Here is a 16,286-nt window from a genome sequence, read left to right as displayed (position 1 = left end):
GAAGCACGGCAACAGGTTGTCTGTTATTTAGGCATATTAGATTTGGTGAAATCCTACAAATCAAAACAATAACTTACACTGAAGAAAAGCTTCACTACAGAAGAATATCTGGCGACTGGTTTTAAGCTTTGTTGCCTTATATTTTGCAGGAAACCGACCAACAGGCCACTCCCAAAACCGGTAAGAAAAGTAATTGCTGGCTACAGTCATAGACTGACTTTACATTTTGGTTTCAAAAACAATTTCAGTGCCTTGATCACTACTTTGCTCTTATCCATCAATAGAAATTTTCACAAGTGTCAACACATTATAACAAGAAAACTTGCAATTATAAGGTGCCATTAACACAGAAATGTTTCACAGTGCATCCAGAGGCAAAATAGACTTTGGTAGTGGAAGAGATGATCAAAAAGCTAAGTTTTGAGGAGAGGAACAGCCAGGGGCAAAGGTTCAGGATAGAAATTATGAAGAATAGGGCCTAGAGAGATGAAAGCTCTTCCAACAGTACTGCAGCAGAGGAAGATGTATATGCACAAGAAGTCAAAATCAGAATACTGAAGAACATGCGTCCAGATATAAGATTGCAAAAGGTTGAAAAGATGGAGTAGGGGGAAGTCATGAAATGATTTGTAAATGAGGACAAGGAATTTGAATTTGCTGCATTGGGAGAAAATATAGGTTGCTAAAGATGGGACTGACTAGCTAGCAAGATATAACGAGGAACAGGATGCAGAGTTTTGGATGAGTTGCAGTTGACGAACTTGGGAAGCTGCCAAGGAGAACATTGTCAGATGAGTCTATAGGTAACAAAAGCAAGAGCAAGGGTTTCAACAGCAATGCATGAGGTAAAGGCACTGGTAACCAAAATTGTAGAGGTTGAAGGAAGTAATCTTGCTGATAAGAGTTAGCAGCAAGTAGATTTTTTTGCACAGTCAGCAATGGCGTCATGCAATAAAAGGCTTGATTATGACTTTGGGTCGTGGCTAAAAAGAGAGACAGGAGTGAATTGTTATACTTCCCACCTGATTTTAAAGGAAATACAGATTTTCACAGCTTCTTAAGGGACAGCCAGCCACAAATCTAAGCACATAGATTCTCACTTCATCAGTGCCATTTGATACCAAGCTGTATCAGCTGGCTTTTCACGAGCTTTATAATGCAGAGCAGCAGGTGCCAAAAAGCAGTCTCTGCATGTAGGATTTTTTTTTAAAAATAGACCTTGACTTTTAGTTTTTTTTTTGCTGTTCCTATAGCAACACAACTGAGGAGTACACTACCTTTTAATTTGCAACAGCTATCAAAATTTGTCATTGAACTGACATTTAAAGCAATACAAATTTTATTTTTAACTTTGCTGCACCCTTGCAGACTTGCTAACTTTAAGTGATGAAAATATTGCTGATAGCTAAAGATGTTATATTAGCATTGCAAAGCAATCTGTATTATGCTACATGGAATCAAAAGTTGGAACAAAATTATTTTTGTCTGTGTGTAATGTAAGGACTAGCAAGAGCTGTGCTGAGCTTAGGTGTAATTAGAATCATATTCACTTGCACTGTTGGAGGTGTTAATTAAAAATGGGGTCTAAATTGGAAAAGGCCCCGAAACAGGCGGTGGAGTCATGATGTGACCTGTGATTGCAATGCAGGCATACTCCAACTCTTAGAGGGGAGGGCTGGAGCAGGCGCTGGGAGTCATAGTTGTATAGCATCTGACTTGGGAAAGAGTGAGGAATGGCACAACAGGGAATATTGCAGGCTTCACAGTTTTCAGATGCTGCAGTGGAGGTCTTGATAGAGAAGATGTAAAGGAGAACTGTTATTCGCAGGGTGAGAGGAGACCCTATACACACATCAAAGGGCAATGAGAGCAGAGAGCCAAGGTGGCCAATGCCAAGAGTCAGGCCCTGAGGACCTAGATGCCGTATTGCAGGTTCAATACGTCCCACGAGTGTTCAAAGTCAGTGAAAGCATCTTCAAAATGTCATGTTATATACCAAATGCACCAGTTGTCTCAGCCACTGCTCAAATCATCATACCCTCACCACACACCTACCAACAATCTTTATCAATCATGCCTCATACCTAACATTCACAGAGAACTACAACAAACCCCACACCCACATCTCCCAGCTGCACACGCTGCCAGCTCTTCAACCACAAGAGCCACAACAGCCAAACTGATTGCATGACATTCATTGACACACTTCCCCCTCTCTTGCAGGATAAGAAGGTACACAATTGGAGGCAGCAAGAGCTAACTGGACAAGGACAGGAATACCTGCATGTCCTAACTCCCATGGAGGAAACTCTGTTGGCTATTTCTGGGACACCTTTTGCCTTTTGCTGAAGCACTGGATGGGGTGGGGCTGAAACAATGGAAGATGATGGCATCCTCATACTTAATCATCCTTCTGATATCTCATTTCCCCCTCATCCTCCACCTTCTTCAGATTTACAAATTGCAGGTGGTATAAGCTTGCACCTCTTATTTTCCCCTCCTCTCCATACCTTACCCTTATGCCCTTTTCCTTTCAAATACCCAGGAGGTGCAACCTGGCCAGGCAGTGGAGGAACACCAGAAAGACAGTGATGGTGAAAACACAGCACCATCATTTGATTTCATACTCGCAGGCACTAGCTCAGATACTGACACTGTACATATCATAGATAGAATAGAGGTGGAATCTGCGTGTGGTGAGACAACAAACTCGAGTGCGTTGTAGCCAGGTCAGTAGGCAAGGATAGTGCATGTGCCAGCTTGCCGGAGGGTGTGGTTGCATGCAGGTTCCCCTGCAGAGCACTCAGATGAGTACTTCGATGGGGCAGGCAACAGAAGAACGCTGATGGGTATACACAATGAAATACTTGATGCATTGACAGGCATGCCAAAATGTTTGCAGTTAATGTCAAGGAGCATGGAGGAGTCCAGCACCAACGTGAAACAGAGCTTTGTGCAGATATTGGTGCCCATCCTTTCCAGCATGGAAATGGTACCCACGATCCAACCACAATGCAGCGTCTGATGGCCGATGTTGCAGCTTCTCTTGCGGCACGCGCAGCAGCCATCCAACATCTGAGTGCTGCAGTGGGAAACTCAGACTGCTTCCATGCAAGGTCGGAATACTGCCAGCATGGCTGGGGATTACAGTGTGCAGAGGGGCTTGCAGGGTGTCACAGCAGTCCAGCAATGAAGCAGTCATTGAATAATGTATCAGTCCGTGCCTGCATGCAGCAAGAACTGGACAACATTCAGGAGTGGACTGATAAGTGGCAAGTAACATTTGTACCACAAAAGTGCCCAGCAGTGACTGTCTCCAATGAGAGAGAGAGAGAGTTTGACTGCCTCCCCATGACATTCAATGGCATTACCATCACGGAATTCCCCACCAGCAATGTCCTGGGGGGTCACCATTGACCAGAAACTTAACTGAACCAGACATATAAATACTGTGGCTACAGGCATTTGATGGTATTAAGAGCAGGTCAGAGTTTGGGTATTCTATAGTGAGTCACTCACCTCCTGACGCTCCAAGACCTTTCTACCTTCTACAAGGCACCAGTCAGGAGTGTGATGAAATACTCTCCACTTGCCAGGATGAGTACCACTCCAACCATGCTCAAGAAGCTTGACATCATCCATAGCAAAGCAGTACAATTGATTGGCACCCCATCCACCACCAACACATCATGGCTGTGCTATGTACCGGACCTGGGAGGAAGCGGGAACAGCGGGGAGAGGATAAATTGAAGCCCAGGCTCGGGGCTTATCACTTATCTGGAGAGAGAGTTGGCAGGAGGAATAGACTAGGGCTCAAATTTGAAAAAGTGAGAGAGAAAAAAAAAAATCAAACTGTGACATCACAGGAAGGCCATGAGTTGATTGGTATCTGAGTATTGAAACTTCATTTTCCTCTCACCAGAGTTAGTGTTTGGTCTAAATTACCTCTAGTGATAAAAGTGTATACATTAAAAAAAATAGCTTGAAGGTTATCAAATACATTGAAGACTATACTTAGACAACTGAGCAACCCTACTATACCTGAGGAATATGGTAGTTGATTAGTAAATAAAACAGTAAGTATATTAATATGAGTATTTTGATATGTCAACTGAGTTAATCTAAAAAATAGAGATATGGCAAGGCACCTCAGACCTGTGGAATGCACATCCTGTGCTATATGGGAACTCCAGGATGCTTCCCAAGTCCCGGACAACCACAGGTGTAGGAAGTGTCCTCCAGATGGAGGAACTCGAGCTCCAGGGTTTGGAGCTTGACCAACAGCTGATGTCATTGCCGTCCATCCATGAGGATGAGTGTTTCGTGGATAGCATGTTTCAGGAGGTGGTCACTGCATAGCTTAAGACACTGCAGACACAGAGGGAATGGGTGACTGCCAAACAAAAAAAAATAGAGCAGGCAGGTAGTTCAGGAGACCCCTGAGAGCATCTTGCTTTCTCTGCTGATGGGGGAAGAGGATTCCTCTGGAGGGTGCAGCCATAGTATCAGAACATAGACCATAGCGCCATGGGTGGCTCATCTTTACAGGGAGGGAGGAGAAAGGTCAAGAGGGGGATAATTATAGGGGATTCCATTGTTAGGGGAGCATACAGGTGTTTCTGTGGTAGCAGACATGATTCCAGGATCGTATTTTGTCTCCCTGGTGCCAGGGTCAAATATATCACTGAGGGACTGCAGAACGTTCTGGAGGAGGAGGGTGAACAGGTAGAGGTCATGATCCATACTGGTACCAAAGATATAGGTAGAAAAAGAGTCACGGACCTGCAGACAGATTTTAAGCAGTTAGGAAAGAGATTAAAGAGCAGGACCTCGAAAGGTAGTAATCTTGGTATCACTCCCAGTACCAAGCACTAGTGAGTACAGAAATAGGAGAGTAGAACAGATGACTGCATGGCTGGAAAGATAGTGCAGGAGGGAGGGCTTCAGATTCTTGGACAATTGTGACCGGTTCTGGGAAAGTTGGGATTTGTGCAGGCCAGATGGGTTACACCTCAACAGGGCCAGGACCAATATCCTTACAGGCAATTTTGCTAGTGCTGTTGGGGAGGGTTTAAACTAGCAAGGCAGGGGGATGGGAAGCTGAGCATAGCTTCAGATGAGAAAAAAGCAGAACTGGGAATGGAAGCTAGAAAATGAGAGAGAGGGTTTGGAAGGCAGAGCAAACAAATGTTGGAAAAGAGACAAGAAAGGAGTCTAGTTATGCTTAATGGTATATTCCTAAATACAAGGAGTGCAGTGAATAAGACACTTGAGCTGAGGGCACAGATTGACATGTGGAGGGTTTTTCTTGAGCTATTTTTAAAGCATGGCTTAGAGGGGGCAGGAATGGCAGGTTAACATTCCTGTTTACAGAGTTTTCAGACGAGATCGGGAAGGGGATACAAAAGGATGTGGGGGTGGCATTATTGACTAAAGAAACAATTACAGCCGTGAGAAGGGACGATATGTTCAAGGGATCATCAAATGAGGCTATATGGGTTGAACTAAGGGACAAAAAAGGGGCAATCGCTCTATAAACCTCCAATCAGTCAGCGAGATTGAAGGAAATAATTTCTAGGAAAATTTCTGACAAATGCAAAAACCATAAGGCAGTAATAGGGAATTACAATTACCCGATTTAAAAGATACAGAGGGCACAGAATTCCTAAATTGCATTCAGGAGAACGTTTTTTAGCCAGTATGTGGCAAGCCCAACAAGAGTGGGGGCAATTCTGGATTAATTTTAGGGAATGAAGCTGGACAGGTGGAAGGACTATCAGTGGGAGAGCACTTTTGTGATAGTGATCATAATGCATTTAGATATAGCATAGTTATGGAAAAGAACGAAGATTAAATAGGAGTAAAGGCTCTAAATTAGGGGAAGGCCAACTTTACTAGGCTAAGAAGCAATTTAGCAAAAGTGGATTACAAACATCTACTTGAAGATAAATTGATGTCAGAGCAATGGGAGGCATTCAAGAAGGAGATTCAAGGTGTTCAAGCTAAACATGTTCCCACAAAGAGAAAGGGTGGGACAACCAAATCTAGAGCCCCTTGGATGATGAGGTGCATTGAGAGTAAGATTATGCAAAAAAGGGAAGCTTATGTCAGACAAAGAGAGCTTAATACTGCAAAAAGCTTCGAAGACTACAGAAACTGTAGGGTTGAAATTAAAAGGGAAATTAGGAAAGCAAAGTGAGGGCATGAAAAAAATATGGCAAATAAAATCAAGGAAAATACAAAGACTTTTTATAAGTAATAAAGAACAAGAGGATAACTAAGGAAAGATTAGGGCCTATTAGGGACCAAAAAGATGATCTATATGTGGAGGTGGAGGATGTGGGTAAGGTATTTAATGAAGGCGTTGCGGCTGTCTTCACAAAAGAGGGAGCCGATGACGACATTGTAGTTAAGAAGGAAGAGTGTGAAATATTGGATTGGATAAACATTGTAAGAGAGGAAAAAGGGTTTGACATCTTTGAAAGTAGATAAATCACCAGGCCCCGATGAAATATATCCCAGGTTGTTTAAAGCAGCAAGGGAGGAAATTGCAAAGGCTCTGACCATCATATTTCAATCCTCCCTGGCTGTGGGAGTAGTGTCAGAGGATTGGAGGACTGCCAAAATTATACCATTGTTTAAAAAGGGAGGAAAGAAAATTCAGAGTAATAGGCCAGTTAGCTTAACTTTGGTTGTGGGCAAATTATTGGAATCATTTCTGAGGGATAATATAAACCTTAATGTAGAAAGGCATAGATTAATCAAAGAAAATCAGCGTGGATTTGTTAAAGGATTGTCATGTCTGACTATCTTGATAGAAATTTCTGAGGAGGTGACAAGTCGGGTTGATGAGGACAGTGCAGTGGAGGCGGTCTACGTGGATTTTAGCAAGGCTTTTGACAAGTCCCCACATGGCAGGCTGGTCAAAAAAAGTGAAAGCCCTTGGGATCCAAGGGAGAGTGGCAAATTGGATCCAAAATTGGCTTAGTGGCAGGAAGCAAAGGGTAATGGTTGATGGGTGTTTTTACAACTGGAAGGCTGTTTCCATTGGGGTTCCGCAGTGAACTCCGTACTCCAGTAGTTTATATTAATGATTTAGGCTCAAATGTAGAGGACATGATGAAGAATTTTGCAGATGATTCAGAAATTGGTCTTGTGGTTGACAATGAGGAGGAAAGCTTTAGACTGTAGGAAGATTCAAATGGTCTGGTGCAACAACACAATGGAATACACGATAAACGGGGTACTGAGTAGTATGGAGGGACTTTGGAGTGTATGTCCATAGATCCTTAAAGGTAGCAGGACAGGTTGATCAGATCGATAAGGTGGTTAAGAAGGCATATGGCATGCTTTCCCTTATTAGCCAAAGCATAGAATACAAGAGCAGGGAGGCTATGCTAGAACACTAATTAGACCAAAGCTTGTGTTCTGCATACAGTTCTGTGATTGCATTTGAGACGGTACAGAGGAGATTTATGAGGATGTTGCCAGTACTGGAAAACTAGTTATGAGGAATGATTGGATAGGCTAGGTTTGTTTTCCTCGGAACGGAGGACATTGAAGAGTGACTTAATTGAGGTGTATAAAATTGTGAAGGGCGTAGATAGAGCTAATAGATCTGACCTATTTACCTTTCAGAGGGGTCAAAAAACCAGGGGGCATATATTGGTAGAAAGATGAGAGGGGAAATGAGGAAACTTTTTTCATCCAGAAGGTGGTAGGGACCTGGAAAATTCTCCACATTTAAAAAGTACCAGGACTAGGGGTTTCAATTTTTGGGGCACTGGCATCAGTATTCCGGGAAGAGGAAGCTGTTCCGTTGGGATGGGCTTCACTTGAACCAGGCTGGAACCAGTGTCCTGACCAATTGCATAACTAGGGCTGTGGACAGAGCTTTAAACTAACGACGGTGGTGGGGGGTGGGGGGGTGCTGGTGGTGGGTTTGGGTAAAGGGAAATTTGGAAATCCAAAGAGAGAGGTCAGGGCATTGAAGCAGGATAGTGATGTGGGTAACTCCCAACAGGAAGGGACAGAGTTTAACAAAAAATTGTACATTGGCAAATAAAGTCATTGCAGGGAATAGAGGTTTAAAAAAAATGAAATTATAGTTCCTTTATCTGAATGCACCAAGCATCTGTAATAAGATAGATGAATTATTGGCACGAATAGAGGTGAATGATCTAGATCTAATTACCACTACCAAGACATGATTACAAGGAGATCAAGGTTGGGAAATGGATATTCCAGGGTTCGCAGTATTTCGGAGAGACAGACAGAATGGCAAAGGAGGAGGAGTAGCCCTGATAGTAAAGGATGAAATAAGGACATTAATAAGAAGGGATCTGCCCTCAGAAGATCATGAAGTAGAATCAATTTGGGTGTAAATTAGGAACAGCAGCAGTCAGAAAACACTGATGGGAGCAGTGTACAGGCCCCCTAACTGTAGTTATATTATTGGACAGAACATTAAACGGGAAATTATTGGAGCATGTAAAAAAGGTAATGTATTAATTGTGGGGAATTTAATCCTCATATGGACTGGGACAATCAACTTGGCAACAATGGTCCAGAAGATGAATTTGTAGAATGCTTTTGTGACAGTTTCTTGGAGCAATACATTGTAGAACTATCTTGGGATAAAGCTATCTTAGATCTCGTATTGTGTAATGATGCAGGGTTAATAAGCAATGTCATAGTAAAAGAACCACTGGGAAATAGTGATCATAATACCATTGAATTTCATGTTAAGTTTAAAAGTGACACATTTCAATCACAAACAAGAATCTTAAACTTAAACAAAGCCAATTACGAAGGTATGATGGGAGAACTGGCTAAGGTTAATTGGGTAAATAGACTGGAAGGTATGGCGGTAAATGAACAGTGGGAAACATTTAAAGAAACAATTCAAAGGGTTCAAACAAAAGTACATTCTGTTCAAAAACAAAAACTCGTCAAAAAAGACCCATCCGTGGCTCACTCAGGAAGTTAAGGAGAGTATTAGACTAAACAAAGAGGCTTACAATGTTGCAAAAATAGTAGCAAGTCTGAGGATTGGGAGTGTTTTACAAACCAAAAAAGGACCACCAAAAAGTTGATAAAAAGGGAAAAAATAGAATGAGAGTAAACTAGCCAGCAATATAAAATCAGATTGTAAGAGCTATTATAAGTACATATAAAGGAAGAGAATAGCTAAAGTAGACGTTGGTCCCTTAGAGACAGGAGAAATCATCATGGGGAATGAGAAAATGGCAGAGGCATTGAACAAATATTTTGTGTCTGTCTTCACAGAAGAAGACACAGGCTCCATACCAGAAATAGGCAGTAACCTAGGGGCTATAAAGAGTGAGGAAATTAAGGATATTGATATCAGCCAAGAAAATATATTGGAGAAACTTGAGGGACTAAAATCTGACAAGATCCCGGGACCAGATGGCCTACATCCTAGGGTTCTAAAAGAGATAGCTGCAGTGATAGTGGATTTTCTGGCTATGATTTTCCAGAATCCCTTAGATTCAGGGATGGTCCTGTCAGATTGGAAGTTGGCAAATATTACGCTGCTTTTCAAGAAAGGAGGTAGTGAGAAAACAGGGAACTACAGGCCAGTTAGCCTAACATCAGTCGTTGGGAAGATGCTGGAAACTCTTATTAAATAAGTCTTAACATTTGCACTTGGAAAAGCATCGTATTATTAGAACAAATAAGAACAAGAAATGCTGTAAATACTCAGCAGGTCTGGCAGCATCTGTGGAGAGAGAAGCAGAGTTAACGTTTCAGGTCAGTGACCCTTCTTCAGAACAAGTCAGCATGGTTTAACTAAAGGGAGATCCTGTTTGACAAATTTATTAGAGTTTTTTGAGAATGTAGCCAGTAGGGTAGATAAAGGGGAACCAGTAGATGTAGTATACCTGGATTTCCAAAAGGCATTTGAGAAGGTGCCACATAAAAGATTAATAGGCAAGGTAACGGCTCATGGTGTTGGGGGTGATATATTAGCATGGATAGAGGATTGGTTAACAGACAGGAAGCAGAGAATGGGCATAAACAGGGCATTTTCAAGTTGGCAGGTAGTGAATAGAGGGGTGCCGCAAGGATTAGTGCTGGGGCCTCAGCTATTTACACTCTATATTAATGACTTAGGTGAAGAGACAGAGAGTAATGTATCTAAGTTTGCTGATGATACAAAGCTCAATGGAAAGGTAAGCTGCGGGGAGGATGTAGAGAGGCTGCAAAGATATAGACAAGTTAAGTGAGTGGGCAACAAGATGGCAAATGGAGTATAATGTAGGGAAGTGTGAAGTTTTTCACTTTGGTCATAAGAATAGAAAAGCAGAATATTTTTTATAAGGTATGAAAATGGTAAGTGTTGATGTTCAGAGAGACTTGGGAGTACTCGTACAAGGAACACACAAAGTTAACAGGCAGGTGCAGCAGGCTATTAGGAAGGGAAATGGCATGTTGGCCTTTATTGCAAGGGGATTGGAGTACAGGAAGAAAGAAGTCTTACTAAACTTGTGCAGGGCTTTGGTGAGACTGCAGCTGGAATACTGTGTGCAGTTTTGGTCTCCACATTTAAGAAAGGATATACTTGCACTGGAGGCAGTGCTGTGAAGATTTACTAAATTGGTCCCTGGCTTGAGGGGGTTGTCCTATGATGACAGGCTGAGTAAATTGGGCCTATATTCTCTGGAGTTTAGAAGAATGAGAGGCGATCTAATTGAGACATGCTTGGTAGGGTAGAAGCTGATGGATTGTTCTCTCTGGTCAAGGAATCTAGAACACAGGGACATAGTCTCAGGATAAGGGGCCAATAATTCAGGACTGAGATGAGGAGAAATTACTACACTCAAAGGGTTGTGAATCTTTGGAATTCTCTACCCCAGAGGGTTGTGGATGCTCCATCATTGAATACATTTAAGGCTGGGATAGATAGATTTTTGGTCTCCCAGGGAATCACGGGATATGGGGAGCAGGCAGGAAAGTGGAATTGAAGCCCAAGATCAGCCATGATCATGTTGAATGGCAGAGCAGGCTCAATGAACCACATGGTCTACTTATGCTCCTATTTCTCGTGTTCTTGCGACATCTACTTGAAGAGTTGTGACCTGTAAGCTACAGACCTAGTGCAGAAAGGGGAGATTAGGCTGGATAGCTCTTTGTTGACCGGCATGGACACAATGGGCAGAATGATTTCTGTTTTCAATACCAATTTCCAAACATGCAAACTTTACCAACTAGAAGCACAATGGCAGCAGGCACATGGGAACACCACTACCACCTACAGGTCCTCTTCAATCACATACCATCCTGACTTGGAAATATATCGCTGTTCCTTCAGTGTCACCGGGTCAAAATCCTGGAACTCCCTCCTCAGTAGCACTGTTGGAGTACCTACACCACATGAACTGCAGTGGTTCAAGAAGGCCATCACCACCTTCTCAAAAGTAATTAGGGATGAGCAACAAATGCTGGCCTTGCCAGCAATGCCCACATCCCATGAACGAATAAAAAAAAATTAAAAAGCAATCTGTGCTCCAACAAAGTACTAGGATTGCTGAAGTGCCACCCCAGTAGTGTGGCAGTGGTTCCATGGAGACAGTATTTGTCTTCCCAACACTGCCACTCTGCAAGTATCCTTGCTGTTGCCCGCCAGACAGCCAGTCCAGACTGCTGTTGCCCAGTGCAGACTACTGCTGCCCACGCCAAATGGCGCAGTTCCCAGCCGGACCTTCTAGGCTCAGAGCTGCTCAAGGTCGTCCTCCAAGGCCATCTGCAGTCTTCTCCACTGAAAGTCAGCAGCCTTCCACCAGCTACTGGGATAGCATTGGCATATGAGGAGTAGGCCAGGCAAAGGCACGTTGAAGACAGGCACCATGGGAATGCATAAGGATGATTTGTTGACTTTTGTATGCAGTATGGCATGGCTTCATTTATAGATTTGTTGGGAACGTTTATTTTGTGGTGACTTATTTTTGCATTGTGGCCAAATGGATGCGGTGATGGTCAGTAACAAAGGAAAGGTAAGCTGCAGGACTGTTGGTGATAGAGGAATGGGGTTGCAGTTACTGGTAACATAATCAATGAGTTCTTCACATGCAGCCAAGGCGGAAAGGGGCTGTCTAGATTGCCTCCTCTCTTCCTCATGTTTCTAATACTCAGCTGCTCGGCGGCAAGGTCTGTCCTCTCATGATGGTGACCTTGTGCAGCATGCAGCAAATCACTGTAGGTCTTGACATCAGCTCTGCCGAGTACTGCAGGGCTCCACCAGAGCAGCCCAGGCAGCGAAAGTGTTTCAGCATGCCAGCGGTCTGCTCTAACACATTCCATGTGACAGTATGGCTTTCATTGTGTGTGCAAGGTGCAAACGTGTGCATGGGCTGTGCACCAGAGTCATCAGCCACAGTGTTAGCGGATAGCCCTCATCACCCAGTAGCCATGGTGGCTCAAATGCAGCTGGCACAGCAGCCCTGCTGCACAACGAAGACTTCATGACTGCTGCCAGGATACCAGGAATTAACCTCCTTGGTGTTATGACTGAGGTGGGAGGAGTGCACTGTCTTTTCTAATCCCACTTCTCCACAAATCACAACAATATTTTAAAAATCTTTACTCAGTTACCAATTCGGTCAATCATATAGTCTACTCTTTATCTCAGAATAAAATACACCAACCAGGTTTCTTTAATAAACAACAAAATTATCAGTTTATTATGAAACTAGACTTATCCAGTAACAGCAAAGCATTAACACACGGATTGAAATATAAAAGTTCCTTTTTTAAATCCCCCACACACAAACACTGAAAAAAATAAAGAAATTCTCTCTGCAGAGCTGTGTTAGAAAAAAAAGACAAAAAAAACTTTGGCCAAATACTTGCTAATTCTAAAAAAAAAAAAGAGAGAAGATATGGAAGGATTTCTGTTGTCCCTTTTGGTCTGGCATACGGGTATATGTTGATGGGTCACTGGGATCTTTTCAGAAGCAGTTTGTTCTCGAGATGTCGAGAAATAACCCAGTAGGCTTTCCAGGAGAAATGTGCCATCAGGGGCTTCCACTATCACACTCCGGTTTTGCAGGATTTTTTTTAAAAGACAGGAGGAAAGAGGAGCTGACACACTGGACCTCTCAGGGCCTCTTAGGTGCAGGAAAGATGAGCTGGAGGTTTATTCCTTGGCAGGTTGATGTTCAACTGCTTTTCAAACACCATCCACACCCCAACTGCCAAAACAATATCTCAGAAGCAAAATCCCAAACAGCAGGTCAGAATCTCCTGATCACTATAAATCTTAACATGCCACTTCTCCGTAAACATCTTCTCCAGGTCATCAAGGTTTCTGTTGTTTATTGAGCTTAAAGCACACGATTCCCAGCAAAGATTGTTTTCAAACGGCACAGTGGCGCAGTGGTTAGCACCGCAGCCTCACAGCTCCAGCAACCCAGGTTCGATTCTGGGTACTGCCTGTGTGGAGTTTGCAAGTTCTCACTGGGTCTGCGTGGGTTTTCTCCGGGTGCTCCGGTTTCCTCCCACAGCCAAAAGACTTGCAGGTTGACAGGTAAATTGGTGATTATAAAATTGTCCCTAGTATAGGTAGGTGGTAGGGGAATATAGGGACAGGTGAGGATGTGGTAGGAATATGGGATTAGTGTAGGATTAGTATAAATGGGTGGTTAATGGTCGGCACAGACTCGGTGGGCCGAAGGACCTGTTTCAGTGCTGTATCTCTAAATCAAAAAAAATCAAATATCAAGCATCCTTTCAGTGAATTTTGTAAAAAAAAAAAAACCACATCCATGGAATCTTTTCAGTTTTAAAACACAAGTCCTCAAAAAAAATATTTAAAAATAGAAGCACCTTCTTAACATTTGTCACAAACCAACTGGATGTTGAGGAGTGTAATCCCTTTCAGTTCTGGTATAGGGTAGAGTTGACATGCAGCACCCACAAAGCAATGTGCTACAGGCAATGGCACCCTGCACCTAGGGGAAACTTGTAATCATAGTAATGCCATGTGCTTGATCCACCTGCTCATTTCTGGGAAGAGAGAATGAAATGTAATTAGTTATCTAGAGAGCCTCAGTGACCTTCCTTGTACAACACTGGATGGCAAACTGAGAGATGTCGCAAATATCTCCAGCTCCAACCTGGAAGAAACCAGACGCATAAAAATTTATCGCTACAGTCACTTTCTCAGCCACTGTAAATGCAGTCCTTGCCTTGCTCTGCGGTTACAGTTATGGCTGCAGCAAATGGCAGATTTTAGTGAGGATGTCCTTACTGAAGTGCTGTCATCTCCAACATTATTTCTTACTGAGGTTCAGGTAGGAGAATGACTTCCTGATCTGCCTACTTCTGGCGGACGTTCACCTCATGCACATCAATGCCTGCCCCAATATGTCATCCAACGTGATTCGTCTCATGCACATAGGTGCTCTGTGGATGCCATTTTGGATCGCCAAGGGCACTCAAAAAATGGACGCTAATGAGCCCAATTTCTTCTTTGATGTCCTGCAACAACATGGAAAATTCTCTGTACAATGTGGTTCTGTTTAAAATTAGAGTTCCTATCATTAAAGTGGAAGTGTGCATAGCATTTTGAACGTTCAATTGCTGTTGCATCCAACAATGCACTTTCTGCTTCTAATCAGGTTTTGAACCAAACTAATTATTTTACAGGGGGGAACTAGTGTACACATTGTTAGGTGATTACTTTTCAGGCTGTAGGATCATGTGAGATTCAGATCACACTTTTACTAAGAGTTTCATTGACAGATCAGTTGAGTGCACAGCCAAGTTTAATATGTATTGCTAGCTAATCAAAAATTGTTCATTTCATTGAGTTTAACTATATACGTTTCACTGTCCCTGCCATTTGAATATAGCTCACATTTTACTATTTCCTTTCTCCACATGCTTGATTTTACATTGAGTTTCTTATTTTAATGTAGAGAATGGGTGAGCTTCCAAGGGACCAGTTACTTACTGAAGGTAGGACCATTTTAAATAACTATCTAAAAGCTAGTACTGTATATGGTAAATCTAAGACTTCTTCAGGCAATGCCTTATTAAATATGCAAGTCTACCTTGACACTAGGCTGTCTTGTAAAACCAAGACAGATGCCAAATTATTCTAGAAGGCGGTCATTTAGAAATTGTTACAGTCCCACAAAGGTTTGCCACACTAAGAAACCATTGTACCAGCTCTTGCTAGGGCAATCAAAAGCCAATCCCAACACCTAACTCTCTCCCCATTACCTTGTATTGTCCTCTGCCTTAACTACTCATTGTGGCAAAGCATTTCATACTTAAACAATTCTCTATGTAAATAAATACCTCATAACTTCTTCTCAGTTTCTTAGTGATCATTTTAAGTTGATGACCCTCTTATCACTAACTCCACAACCAGAAGAGATAGTCTTTCACTCTATAAAACCCTTTCATAATGTTAAAACCTCCATTACATTTCCTCCTAACTTTCTCTGCTTTAGTGAAAACAGTCCCATTATCGCAAGTCTCTCTTCACATAACTCATTTCTCATCCTGACATCATCCTCTTGAATTTATGTCTAATGTTCTATGGCTTTAGCATGCTTTCATTAATGGGGAATGAAAATAAGTGTGGCTCCACCATCGCCTTGTACAAACCTATTATTTCCTCCTTACTCTTTTACTCTGTGCCTCTATTTATAAAATCCAAATGTTACATAGAGGTTACAACACAGAAATAGGCCATTTGACCCAACATGTCTATACTAATTATGTTCCGCAAGCCTGTTTCCACCTTGCTTTATCTCACCTTATTATGTTATTGGACTTTTTAATGACCTCCTCTGTTCATTGGCACATTCAAGAAATTACGTATTTGAAGCCCAAGGTTCATCCATATGCTTCAATGTTGTATCTCCTGAGTGTACACTCCTAAGCATCTTTGTCTCTCTTTCTTCTAAAATGTATTACCTCATCCTCTTCCCCATTACCCCATACGTCATTTATAAAACCTCCATTAACTGTCCTCTTAGTTTTCTATGATCCAATTAAATAGTCGCAATATCTCTAATAGCTGTAGTTTTGTATATTCTTGGTAACATCCTGATGAATCTACCAGTGCACTTATTAGGCCTTTACTGTTCTCTACAATGGGGCACAGTAGTCTGTGGCCTAACTATTATGTTGTGCAAGTTTTATCATTACTTCTATACTCCTGTACTCTGTTCTTTGGCCATTTTAAATGCTTTTAATCCAACTGCACTTTCAGAAAATTATCCATTTGAACTCTCAAATTCCTCCATCTG

General features: G+C 42.3%; 1 protein-coding gene across 4 annotated transcripts in view; it reads left to right on the top strand.

Annotated features, from left to right (window-relative positions):
- Positions 1-16,286, top strand: part of blnk (B cell linker) — a 210,251-nt gene that overhangs the window by 185,383 nt on the left and 8,582 nt on the right. For all 4 annotated transcript variants that reach the window (XM_068052662.1, XM_068052661.1, XM_068052665.1 and 1 more), the window contains 2 exons: positions 150-180; positions 14,943-14,982. In XM_068052662.1, the coding sequence (XP_067908763.1) occupies positions 150-180; positions 14,943-14,982 (71 nt within the window). The remainder of the gene's footprint in view (positions 1-149; positions 181-14,942; positions 14,983-16,286) is intronic.

This window comes from Heterodontus francisci, chromosome 20 (assembly GCF_036365525.1).
Source record: "Heterodontus francisci isolate sHetFra1 chromosome 20, sHetFra1.hap1, whole genome shotgun sequence".
NCBI classification, from domain to species: Eukaryota; Metazoa; Chordata; class Chondrichthyes; order Heterodontiformes; family Heterodontidae; genus Heterodontus; species Heterodontus francisci.
The sequence above is the reverse complement of the archived record's forward strand: the minus strand, read 5'-3'. Positions and strand labels throughout refer to the sequence as shown.